Source organism: Poecile atricapillus, chromosome 1 (assembly GCF_030490865.1).
Source record: "Poecile atricapillus isolate bPoeAtr1 chromosome 1, bPoeAtr1.hap1, whole genome shotgun sequence".
Taxonomy (NCBI): domain Eukaryota; kingdom Metazoa; phylum Chordata; class Aves; order Passeriformes; family Paridae; genus Poecile; species Poecile atricapillus.
The window spans coordinates 127,768,089-127,780,823 of NC_081249.1; the positions used below are offsets into that span (position 1 = coordinate 127,768,089).

At 38.4% G+C, this 12,735-nt stretch overlaps 1 protein-coding gene across 1 annotated transcript in view; it reads left to right on the forward strand.

Annotated features, from left to right (window-relative positions):
* Positions 1 to 12,735, forward strand: part of SHANK2 (SH3 and multiple ankyrin repeat domains 2) — a 278,930-nt gene that overhangs the window by 33,461 nt on the left and 232,734 nt on the right. The window contains exons 5-10 of the mRNA XM_058861253.1: positions 4,544 to 4,747; positions 6,365 to 6,436; positions 6,570 to 6,678; positions 6,932 to 7,083; positions 7,885 to 8,052; positions 10,134 to 10,250. Coding sequence (XP_058717236.1) covers positions 4,544 to 4,747; positions 6,365 to 6,436; positions 6,570 to 6,678; positions 6,932 to 7,083; positions 7,885 to 8,052; positions 10,134 to 10,250 — 822 coding nt within the window. The remainder of the gene's footprint in view (positions 1 to 4,543; positions 4,748 to 6,364; positions 6,437 to 6,569; positions 6,679 to 6,931; positions 7,084 to 7,884; positions 8,053 to 10,133; positions 10,251 to 12,735) is intronic.

Sequence of the window (12,735 nt, forward strand, 5' to 3'; positions counted from 1 at the left end):
ACTGTGGAGAACACCAGAGTTTGAGCTGTTGTATAGCTACAAGCCAGAGCAAACATAGGCCCCATTTCCTGTGTAATTAGAATTAATTTAACGTACGAGGTGTTTAAATTAGTCTGTTTAATCAAAGAAGCATGAAATAACATAATTTAGTTTTCTGCTTTTTTTGATTTTTAGGGAGTATAATCAAGACTATATTTGTTCTAAGGAAGACAAGTTTAGGGGTTTAGATAGAATTCAACCCACTGGGAAGCTTTAAAGCCTTAGCCCAACTTCCAGAGTGCTCGTCTGCAGTGGCTGTGGTACAAACTGCCTTTATTTCACTGCAAGTATGGGATAAGCACCAAGCACCATGAGTAGGATGTGCTGCCATGGAAAACTCATTATATATTTTATATACATATATATATATATATATATATAATATATATTATATATTATATAAATTACCACTCATTGTAGGAAGTCTGTCTTGTTGCTCTTTTATTCTCCTTTGAAACTTAGAAGACAATGTGAACCTTGACAAGTTCATACAGAGCCCTTAAGAACAATTGCTTTTCAGTTCTTATTATATAAATTATTTTTTTGTCTCCTTCTCAGTTCAGATGATAAGCCAATTTACTAAAATACTACTGGGTAGAAATGGTAATTTCTTATTGCATCTGTGCATGACCTGTATTCTATAAGTATCATCCTTCTCATATGAGGGGGAAAATACTTAAGTGAGTGACTGAAAGATTTCCTGAGCTCAGTAAAATTCCTGAGAGAATGGAGAGCATGGAAAGCCCTCCATGGTCTCAAGGAGAGTGGGTAAAAAGGCTGTAGTATGTGGCATATATTATTTGGTCTGAATCCAGGCCCAGTAACCTTGTATCCATTTCATTTTCCAGCCCATGTAGGAACAAATCCCAATTGATGCTGCCTATAAGTGAAATCAGTCTGGCTCTTCAGGAGCTGTTGTCAAGAAAATCTTCTTTAGCTTGAAACTCTGGCAGCAGTGGTGTTTTGTGCTTAGAATGGCTCTTTGCCACAGACACTGAGAACAGTTCTGTCAGCCAGTTGTTTTAAGGAATGTTTTCATCATTTTATTGTCAACACATGGTGCTTGTTCCACTCTTTTGTTTTACCCTGTACTTATGTGCTCCCTCTGGGTTATGTTTAAAGTCAAAATGCTCAGATCTATAAATTTTATTAAATTCTGAGGCTGAGGTTGGTTTGGGTCTACTGAAGACTTCTCTGAGATACTTTCTGCCCATCTGTTCTGCTCTTCCACTGCAATAATGAGCATTCACTGATTCCTCCTTCCCCTGGCTATTGGAGTTTTTAAAATGATATTGGACTTTCCATGCAACATGTTGTTTGGTACATGGCAGTTTGGTATAGCAACATCTTAAGTTGGAGCCACATTTTGATGTTCTGTTTCTGCATTGCTTTTTATACTTTTGTATCCTTTCTTTACTTTTTTATTTGTTGGTTTAAGGATTAGAATCTTTTCCTTTACTGCTTTTGCTTCTCTGATAAAACACTTTGTTTACTTTGTGCAATTTTTACCTTAAAAAAGTAGGAGCCTAGTTGTCACAACAGCAGTTTGAGCCCCATTTTTTCCTTGGAATGCCTCCATTTTTACTTATGTCTGTGCTGCCTCATATGTGCACTCCAGGTTTTCTTTTGCAACTTTTCCCAGAATTCTTCTGTATCCCACTTTGTGCCTGATTGTTCCTTGCTGCTTTCTGTTTGCTCTTCCTTGTTTTTATCTTCAGTTTGATAAAAGAAGCATTTTGCTGCTGATAGCTGTTCACATGCCCTTGATCTGGGCAGGTGATCTGCTGACAGCCTGGTCAGACTGGTTTTTCTGACCTCTTCCCTCATGAGTTCTGTGTTTCCTGAGTGCAGTCTGATAAAGGAGTGCAGTGTTTCAGGAGAGAATCAAGCCGAACACAGCACAAACCAAAATGAGGGACTTGCTCCCTTGTATTTCTGTGATGCCAAACTCTCATTTGTGTTTCCCACTTTTTGGCTGTCACATCTTTAATATCAACATCTCCAATTGAAAGGAATAACTCATATTTTGATACCCTGCCAATCATATTTTCGGAGACAGCTGTACAAACCATTGTCCCTCAGTAACAGCGCAGTTTGTGTGATTGACAGCTGAGCTGAGCAGAAAGATGTGTTTGCTGATTGATTTTAAGCAGATAAATATTATCCCTCAGACATTCTGCATCATGAGCATTATTCCTGCTGAATTAAAATCTTCCCTTCAGCTGGGGGAGTTGTATTTTCCCTGGCTTCCCATCCTACCCTTCACTCAGTGACTTGTTCTCACCAGTGTGCAGGAATGCAAGATTATAATTGACCGTGTCTCCTGTGATCCAAGGAGCTTTCACATCCCAAACACAGGCCTTGCATCTCAGCAGCCAGTGCTGACATGCTGTCTTGCTGCTACACTTGCATTTTGAGGGGCCTGGTGTGGTTTTGACAGTAACTTTGAGCCACTCAGGGCTTTTTTTTTTTTTTTTTGTCTGGTCTTTGTGTTTTTTACAGTGAATGTATCTGTCAGTGGAAAACATCTTTGTTTCATGTTTCTGTAATTCCTTGTCACTAAACTATCCCTATTCTTTGATTGTTTTTTCTTGTCATTGAAGATTAGAAAAAGTTGTCCATTTTTTGACTCTGCTGCTGCCTCCTCTCCTTGTGGTCACCACACCATGTGTGCCTAATGAATTGTTCCTTATTTCATAACTAGAGCAGCCTGTGTGTAGGTCCTGCTGTGATTCAGCTGATGTTTCCTCAGAGTACAGAGTGTGGCAGTAAGTAATGACTTGTCTGCAGGATAGAAGGGGTGGCTGTGGTGCTCCCTGCCTGCAGGGCTGCCAGGAGGACACAAAGGCAGCACAGTGGAGTAGTTCCAGGGACAGGCTGATGGAAAATGCACCTTATGCAGCATCTGAGTGTTCCTTTTTATCCTCTTGGTCAGCACCTGCCTCTGTGAGATTGGTAACAGCTCCACTTCTATCCTGCCTGGCTTCATGGAAAGCATAAATAATCACTTTTCTCACTAGTTTCACTTTTCTCAGTGTAAAATATTTTGGTACCAAAAAATTCTCCAGTTATTGATTTACTTTTTACATAACTGATCTTATTTAATTTTAAATTGCTAATGGGATCAGATTTTTTTTACAATAAGTCCACTTTTGTTTCTTATGAATCACTAGAACAGCTGGGGCTCCCACTGAATTAGTTTGTGAAATATTTCCCTGCCACCAAGAGCAGAGAACACAAGAATAGACTGAACAAAACTGAACATCTTGGATTCTCCAGGTGCATTAAAAACCAGCAGACTTAATTAAACTGAGATCAGAAGTAACTGCTTTGTATTTTTAAAATAAAAACTGTGTCATGCAAGTCCAAAATTAGTTTGTTTCATGTAAGAAAGACTTTCTTGGGAGAAAAATGTTATCTTTTTATTTGAATAACACTCATTGTAATCTTTCAGGATGTGTGGATAATGTGTGGATAACGTTAGAAGTTAAGCTCATCATGCACCTTGTAACTGACAGTTTTGCTGAAAAGTGCTGATGTTTGAGTCTGAATCTTGTACTGAAGTTTGAATCCATGTAGGAGTGATGGGGCAAGTGAGGTTCAGAAGGAACACAGGGATTTCAAACAGGTTAGCCTTGCTGCTCAGTCAATACTGTAACTGCTGGAGTGTTTGGGAAGGAAAATACTTGTTATAATCTACTTTGTGTCCCTCTCTCCTTCCCTTCAACATATAAAACCCCCCAAACTTTTCACAAAACATCTTGAAATATAAAATAAGTAAGAGAAATGAAAGCTGTTTCCTAGCCAGCCTTACTTGTGACAAAGTCTAACATATCTCTTTATATTGAAGACTGTAAAGGATTAAAGCAGAAACAGCATTGTGTGTTCAGGATGCACACCAGAGGTACCAAATTGCTTTCTAGGCATTACCATCTGCTGGTACCTTGGAACCAGTGACTGCAGTGTAGGCAAAATCCCTAAACTCCTCAAGTCCCTGAATTCCAGCTTGGTAAGAAGCAGAGAACTGGAAAATTTTGTCAAGGTTTTCAAGTTACTTGCTTCATGTTGTATCATTCCTCCCATAAACTTACCTTCAGATAAATGTAGCTAAAAGGGAAGTAGAATTCTTGCCTGGATAACTTTTTTTTTTTGGTGGATTTGATATTAGAACAGCCGAGAATCAAGTGGATAGTTAAACACTTTGTAACATCCGTTTTGAACAGGTTTTCCATGAAGATGGTCTCTCTCAGAGGAAGGATGTGTATGTTCCCTGATGTTTGTGGAAGGACTTGAAATGCTCTATGTTTTCACAGTACTTGTGCATTGGGTATTATCAATTCACATCTGAAGTAGAATTCTTGTTCAGCAATGTTTTGTCATGGAATTTGTATATTTATTGTGTATATTCCTAATTATTCATGACATTTGTAAATTTCAGAATGTAAGATGCTGTTTAAATGTTTTTTTCACTAATTGGGTTCCTTAAAATAATTTCTCTTTTCAGAAATGCATTCGATTTAACCCAGAAGCTTCAGTGTGGATTGCAAAGCAGCGGATTTTGTGCACTTTGAACCAGAGTTTGAAAGATGTCCTGAATTATGGACTGTTCCAGCCTGCAAGCAATGGGAGAGATGGGAAGTTTTTGGATGAGGAGCGACTTCTAAGGGAATACCCACAGCCAGTCAATAAAGGAGTTCCTTCACTCGAGGTATTTTTAGATCTAACATCCGAAGCATTTCTATTCTGATACAAACTGTGCAGAACACTGTATTTGAGCTGTCTGCATGCACCTGAATTGCATGTGGAAAATGATTATTAGCAAGTCTGAGCTTGAACCCTCGCTCACAGAAGTGCTGGCAATCCCTTTTTGTGGAGCTGGTCCATCCCCAAAAAGTTGCAAAGAGTCAGCCCTTCTGGGACAGTAGATTTTGGAGTTTTCCTTTGCTGAGGACACAGAACATGTATGTTATTCAGTGATTTAATGAAGCAATGTAAGGTTCTAGGTGAAGCTGTTGGATCTGTGATTAGATTTGCAATAGCAGTGTAGCAGTTGTTGGATAACCAGCCTTTGTTTTCTCCCAAAGAGAACTTTCTGTCTCAGTGAAGTCTTTTTTAACCCCCATCTAGTTCCCTCTGTGCCATCCTTCAGAGCGCACAGGTTGTCTCTGTCTGTCTCCTGAGAAAGCAGTAAGGGAGGAGAGGGTGTGTACTGGGATTTCCCCCTCTCTTTTGCTCCTGCAGAGGCTCTGCAGTTGGGGATAAGCTGGGCAGAATTTTTATGGCACTGAACAAACTTGAAGCAGAGCCAGATCACGCAATATAGCAGCAAACTGGGGCATGAAACTGGCATTTAATTAATTTTGTTATTGCCTGTATGGTGGCAGATCAACCATTAATAATGTGCAGTTAATAGACTTACTCCACTATAACACAAATCCAAGAGAAAAGAGCCAAGGTCCTGAGAAGGCTTCAGGTCTTCCCTTCTCTAGGAGTTTATTTCAGAGTTTCAGTTGCTGATGACCACATTACAGCTGTAAGCAAGTTAAACAGACACTTTATTTTGTTTCTGACATTTTTCATGAGTGTTGACTGCAGCAATTGAGGTGTTAAAAGTGATCTTGTGGAAAACTGGTGTTAGAGCTTCATTCAGTGCAGTCCCTTGTCCAACAAAAAGGCTGCATTCCTGGAATTCTGCATGGGACAATGAGAGAATGGTAAATTATAGCTATGGAAACCCCCATGACTTTTGCTACAGATCTTGCTACTGCACCCAAGCTGCTCAGGATGAAATGTGACTGAGTTTCTGCCAAAAAGGTAATCCTCAAAACCTCATTCACAAAGCCAGTCCTGTTAAACATCAGGAGAACTATTCCCATGTGGAAGTTCTTCTTACTCTGACTAAGGGGTTTTCAGGTATCTTTTTCTTTTGTTTTTATATTTCAGAAATACTAAGCTGCAATTTTGAAATCGATATTTTTTAATTTAACATGCCTTCCCAGCTCTTTCTGCCTGAGACTATAAATGAAATGCACAGAAATCCTTGGGGAAAAGCTCTTTTCAGTGTAATTCTTGATTATTTCTGTAGATTCTAGAGGCAGATCTCATTTCCTACACACCTCCACTGATCTCAGTGTATTTTTACAAGATACGAATTTTGCTTAAATGATGTAAAACTATATGAAATACTGAGCCTATTTCTAAATTTTTTGAAATTTTGCCTACATCTACCTTCACTGTGGATGATACTTCCTGGTAAGGTCAAAAAATGATATTATGAGTTTCAAGATTTTAAGTTTTAAAGTTTCTTCTTCTTTTCCTCCCTTAGTTTCGCTACAAGAAAAGAGTGTACAAACAGTTTAACCTCGATGAAAAGCAGCTGGCCAAGCTTCACACCAAGGTATCCCAATTTCCTGCAGGAGTTAGCAATTACCTACAGTGGGTGTTGACATCAGTTGACACAATGCTTGATTTTTAGTGTAAATTTTATTTTTGAAATCAGAGGACGATTCATTTCTCACTCTTTGTTTCAGGCCAATTTGAAAAAATTTATGGATCATGTCCACCATCTCTCTGTGGAAAAAATTACCAAGATGTTGGACCGAGGACTGGATCCAAACTATCATGACTTAGAAAGCGGAGGTGAGAACAACAAAACTAAGCAGCATAAAGGAGTACCTTGAGTTAGTTAAACTTAAATTGATTAACAGGGTGAATCTCACACATTCCTTCACAACTCCGAGCCAGTGGAATCTGTAGGGCTTTACTGTCCAAAGGAGATAACTGATAATTTTATGCTTTTCTTTGAACAGTATTTTTAACCTTATTTTATAAAGTAACTTTATTTTATAATTTTGCTCACCTTTTTCCAAGTACACCATATTCTCTTCCTTAGAAACACCCCTAACTTTGGCAGCTCAGCTTGACAATACAGTAGAAGTGATAAAAGCCCTGAAAAATGGAGGAGCACATTTAGACTTCAGAGCCAAAGATGGAATGACAGCTCTGCACAAAGCAGCCAGAGCCAAGAATCAAATAGCCCTCAAGGTAAACGTTTTCAAATTATGTGTTATCTTATTTTTTAAAAAATGAATAAAGGAGACTGTTTTCAGTTAATTACTGTATTGTCCTCCATGGATCCTTTAAGATGTGCTTGTTCTAGTGCTTTCTTGTGGCTTTCAAATCTTAACATTTGCTTTCAATAAAGAGTCTTTTAATTTCTGATTTATCTTTTCCTGGTAGGAAGAAAAGTGGTGAAATTTAAGCTTATTCATTGATATACTGAGATCTATCTGAGGAAATAGGAATAACATTATTGTCATTTACCTCTTTGAAAGCAGCTTCCAGTGGCATGGATTGCACATTATGCCTTTACACAGTGTCTTCTGTTTTCTTTTGTATTTTAACAGGTATTTCTAAATCATACTGATGGTCTAGATTAAGTCTTAGGTTTATGGCTTCTGCTTATTCCCTTTTGACAGATACTCAAATTGCATGACATTTTAAAATATAAAGCACCTTGAAACTGAGGAGGTGGATGTGTTGCAAAGGTGATGCAGCATTTTTGGAGCTGCCATTTTTGAACCTAGTGAGAGGATGGAAACTGGACATTACACTCCTTTCTGTGCCATCCCCATAGGTTCCTTTAGATACTAATTCTTCCGAGGTCTTCTTGCTTAACTTAGTCTGTGCTGTGGCTCGCTCTTACCAGCTGATAAATAGGTGAGCAAAAAATGTTGTCAAGTATCAACTATATACATATTTTCTCAGGTATTTGTTTAGGTAAAGACCCTTTCTAGGTGGAAGTCCCTCCCAAATCTATTTTTCACAGTCTGTGATTGTTTTCAGACCCTTTTAGAGCTGGGAGCATCTCCCAACTATAAGGACAGCTGTGGCCTGACCCCTCTGTACCACACAGCCATGGTGGGAGGGGACCCTTTCTGCTGTGAGCTCTTACTCCATGAACATGCTACAGTCAGCTGCAAGGATGAAAATGGATGGCAAGAAATTCATCAGGTAGGAAAGATTTGCTTTTTGTTGGACTTGCACGATTAAATGTGCCATGGTTGTTCTAGGGTTAAGCACTGTTTTGAAGTCCCTGCACATTCAAGTATGAAATGTCTTCCCTCTTCTGTCTTGCTTTTTCTACTTCTTTTTATTTTTTCACTTTGCATCCTGCTGTGGTGACTTTGAAGTAGAAAACTGTTCCAGTGGTGTTCTGTAAGTTTGAAATCCTTTGGTTACTGTGGATTTTGGTGCAGAAATTGCACATATTTATGTCGTGGACTCTTGGAAATTCAGATTCCTGTTCGTGGCACTTCAATAGGAAAATGTAGCTCATTCTTTTGGTTAGATGCCAGTGTCAGTGTCCTTGGTAATGCTCCTTGTGTGTTTGTCAGGGTGCTTTCCCCTTGTCTCTGCTGAATTTTACAGGAAGATTTGGGTTCAGGATCCTGCTACTGGGATGCATCAGCCTCTCATTGTCCACTCCAAAAACGCCTGAATGTTACCCAGCAGTGTAAAAATGCTTTATTGATTTCCCTTTGCATAGTGATAAACTCAGTAACAGTCCCAATGTCATTGCAGCTACTTTGTCATTTCTCTGTATGGATGAGTTTGGATAATTACGAAAATTGGAACTGCTGTAGTATGAGATAAATAAAGATACAAGTAATCAACCTTACAGATCTGCCTGGGTCATCTGGACTCACTTTATTTTCTGTGCACTATTCTTTAGTACACAGATGTTTTTTCTTCTTTTCTTGGAAAGAAATGGGAGGTGACTTTGGCACCCACATCTGGGGAGGAATCTGAGCTTTTTCACTAAGTGGGTCCAGGTCAAAGTTGTTTGGATCTATCTCTACAGTAGGGGAAAAGAAAGGAATTATTTTCTTGCTATATCTTCTGAGGAGTGGAGGAAATGGATTGTCTTGATCAAAGCATTATCCCATCTGGACTCCCTGAATATACAGAGAAAATGTCCCTCTTTTTAAACCCCAGCCTCATGCGCATAAATTTATTATTTCTCATAATGAAACAGAGCTTTCCAAACCACCTGTGTTGGTTGTAATCCTAAACAAATAAATGTTTACACCTGAGTTAGTAACAATCTGTTTTGACTAATCAATAATTCAAGCATTCCTCAATGAATTAAGAAGGATGGGGATTTAATTCGTGCACTGAGCAGTTCACTTAATTTTTCTCTTCCAAACTGTAAATTCAAGCCAGGAGTGTCAGTCTGTACCTCCCACTGAATTCAGGAGTGATGAGGTACCTCAGAAAGACTGAATGGATTTCTATATCATATATCTGTATCTCTTACCTTAAATTCTGATTTATGTAGGAATGATGCTGATCTGGGATACCACAAAGTTCAAAACATTAGAAATTGGGACTTGCTTGGTCAGTGGGTCATAGAGGAGAAGGAGTCAGGTAAAAGAGGCTGAAGGCTAGAATTACTGTGTTTTTTTAAAGCTTATTTGCTAATTAGGAAAGTTTCTAATTTATATGAATCTTCTTCATAGAGGCTTATTTCCTAAAATCCAGGGTCTAACCTTATATTTGTGTGACAGATAAAGTAATTCTTGAAGATTTTCCCCTCTTTTGGAGCAGTGCCCTGTGTATGCTGTGTGTCTGCTTGACATCACAGAACCAAGAAGATTTACTTGGATTTTGGCCAGATTTTCCTTCTAAGGCGTTTAAGCAGTTTGGGAAAAATCTCTGGCAGTCTGATCATCTTCAGTGCCATCTGGTGGGCAGCGTTCTGGAGTGTAGCAGGACAAAAAACTTGTCACATTTGAGTCATGAACATTAGTGGATAGGAAGTTTCAAAGGCAGTATTTTCTTGATCTCTTAGGCTGCCATTCCCAAATAAATCAGATGGTTAAACTCAAGCACAGTATTACTATACCTGAAGTGCCCACATTGGAGCTGGTGCAGGAATGCTCATCTGGGTGTCTGTGCTCCCATCAGAGAACCAGGTGTGGTTCTAAAAATTAGATCCTCAGTAAAAACAGCACCTTCTCTGCTGAAAATCTTTCCCTGGAAGTCTTGCCTAGGCTGTGTAATAACCAAAATATTGATGCATCCCTGCCCAGGCTTGCAGGTATGGACACGTCCAACACCTGGAGCACCTCCTGTTCTACGGTGCTGACATGTGTGCGCAGAATGCCTCAGGGAACACAGCCCTGCACATCTGTGCCCTCTACAACCAGGTAAGAGCCCCTGCTGGCCCTCTGCAGGGACAGAAATGTCTCCAGCAGCAGCTGGCAGCTCATGGAATCCCAGGATGGGTTGGTTTGGAAGGGAACCATCCAGTTCCAGTCCCCTTCCACCTCACCTCATTGCTCCAATCCCTGTCCAACCTAGCCTTGTACATTCCAGGGATGGGCCATCCACAACTTCCCAGTGCCTCACCACCCTTTCCAGGGAGGAATTCTTTCCCAATATCTGAAATAAACCTGCTCTCTTTCAATTTGAAGCCATTCCCTTTCATCCTATCACTACATTATTTTATATGCAATGAAGTGCTTCAGGTTTTAAAAAGTGGTCTTAGAAACTGGAAAGAACATAATTAAAATTATTTTCTTGGTGTTTCATTCACTGATTACAAGTAAGGCTGCTCATTGTAGGTAGCAAGAGTATGGATATTAGAAAAGAAAACATTATGCTTTACCAACTTATTTTGGTTTGATTCATATCTAAATATTTGTCTCCTATACATAATTTACTGCTGTTATTCTATAATTTAATTTGGAATTAAATAAGATAGAGCTGTAAAATAATGTGGAAACGTCTCTATACAGAAGATACTGGATTCTTTGCTGTTTACAACTTGTGTAGTCATTTACAAGTAGTAGAACCTTTTGATTTGATAGCATTTTATACTCTCTTTGCAGGGATGGGATGGGGAGGGAATGAGTTTTACAACTGTGTTAAAATTCAGCACATAAAATATTACATTGAATCTGGAAAGCATGAGATGTGACTGTAAACAGTAAAACATCTGTTAAAGCATCTGCTTCTTAATTAATCACCATCTTAGTTTTTTTTTCTAAAGTCTTGTCAAGACAGATTCCTCAATTAGCTCTGAAATACTCTCAGCTTAAAAAAAAAAAATTTAAAAATTTCAGTATCACGCACTTTTAGCAAAGGTTATGCAGTATGAGGTGGGAATTAGAGTAATCCCATAGAATGACAGTGTTTTTCATGCAGAGATGAGATGTGTTTTCCTGACCTTACTAGAAGAAGTTATTCTGCAGGAGACTTAGAGATTCTAACTGAAACTGCATCCACAAATTTTCAAATATTTACACAATCACTAAGCTTGGCTTGGTGACTGGAACTTTAACATCTTCTACCTGCACTGCCATCCTTCTGTTTTTCTTCATCCAGTATATGTGGAAATAAAAAGTTTCCCTCGGGTGCTGTGAACCTGTGCTGATTTTGCCAGTGTTCTTTGTTTTCTATGGAAAGTTGTTATTGGTTCACATGGGAGGAGCGGTGCTGCCTCTTCCAGCGGGAGAGGAGAGCAGTATCCTTGTTACCTCCAGATTCCTGCAGATGGAGTCGTTACCCGTTTGATCTTCCAGTCTTCTCTGGGGAATTTTTTTGGTTTACTTTCTGAAGTTGGTAAATTTGTTTTCCTGGATGTCAGAGAAGTCCTGATCTGAATAAACTCTTGGTTTTGAAAGTTACTCCATGGCCATGCAGTAAGTCTGGTTTTTGCTGGAAAGAAATGTGCCCCCTTTCATTGAGAATGATTGGATCTGAGATGAAAGCTGGTGTAGAATTAAAATTTAATATAATCTAACAGATGGGGAGGAAAGAAAAAGGAGCAAACATGAAGTTAAGAATGCTTCTGTTTGTTTCAAAAGACTAAAAATAAATTTAAAAATTTAAAAATGCAGTACTTAACCCAAACTTGGATTTTTTTTAATGTTGAACAGCTTTTTCATGGATTTTGGCAAAACTTTTCTAATCACAACCATTTAGTTAATAAATCCCTTTGCATGTTTTTGTTACACTGCAGACAGCTCAGTTAAATTTGTACAGTTTTTAAATGTATAATTCTTTTAGTGTTGTAATATTGGATGATTTATTCTGATAAACAAATTAATAATCACCCAATAAATACAGTATGTTTTTCAATGTAATTATTTATATTCTCAAGTTCTTGATTAAAATTGGGCATTGATCAATTGTTTAGAGATAGAGAGAAAGCAACTAAAGTGCAGATTGCAGTGCAAGCAAATGAGACTATCTCAGTTAATTGTATGTCATTAAAAATTATAATCTAAGAAATAATTGTTAATTTACCATCTTGATCCATTCTGTTGTTTTTCAGTTGAGGAAAAGGTAGGATAACATCCTTTCCAGATGCACTTAGGGCAGCCCTGTGATGGGGAGACTTAATGGACCAAGAATCTACACTGGGGAATTACAAAACACAACAGAAATTGTTTTCAATCATAATCTCTGCAAATTAATTTGTGACTCAGAGTCTACTAAATAAGCTTCATTTCTGTCATTAAAATACTTAAATTATGCACTTTGTCTTTTCTAACTGCAAATTTACTGTTCAAAGTGAAAGGTAGCACATCCAAATACCTCATTAGATAGAGCTCTATAACACATCAAGACAACCCAGAAAGCACAACAAAATGAAGAACAATATTTAAGACAAGGGACTATAAAACC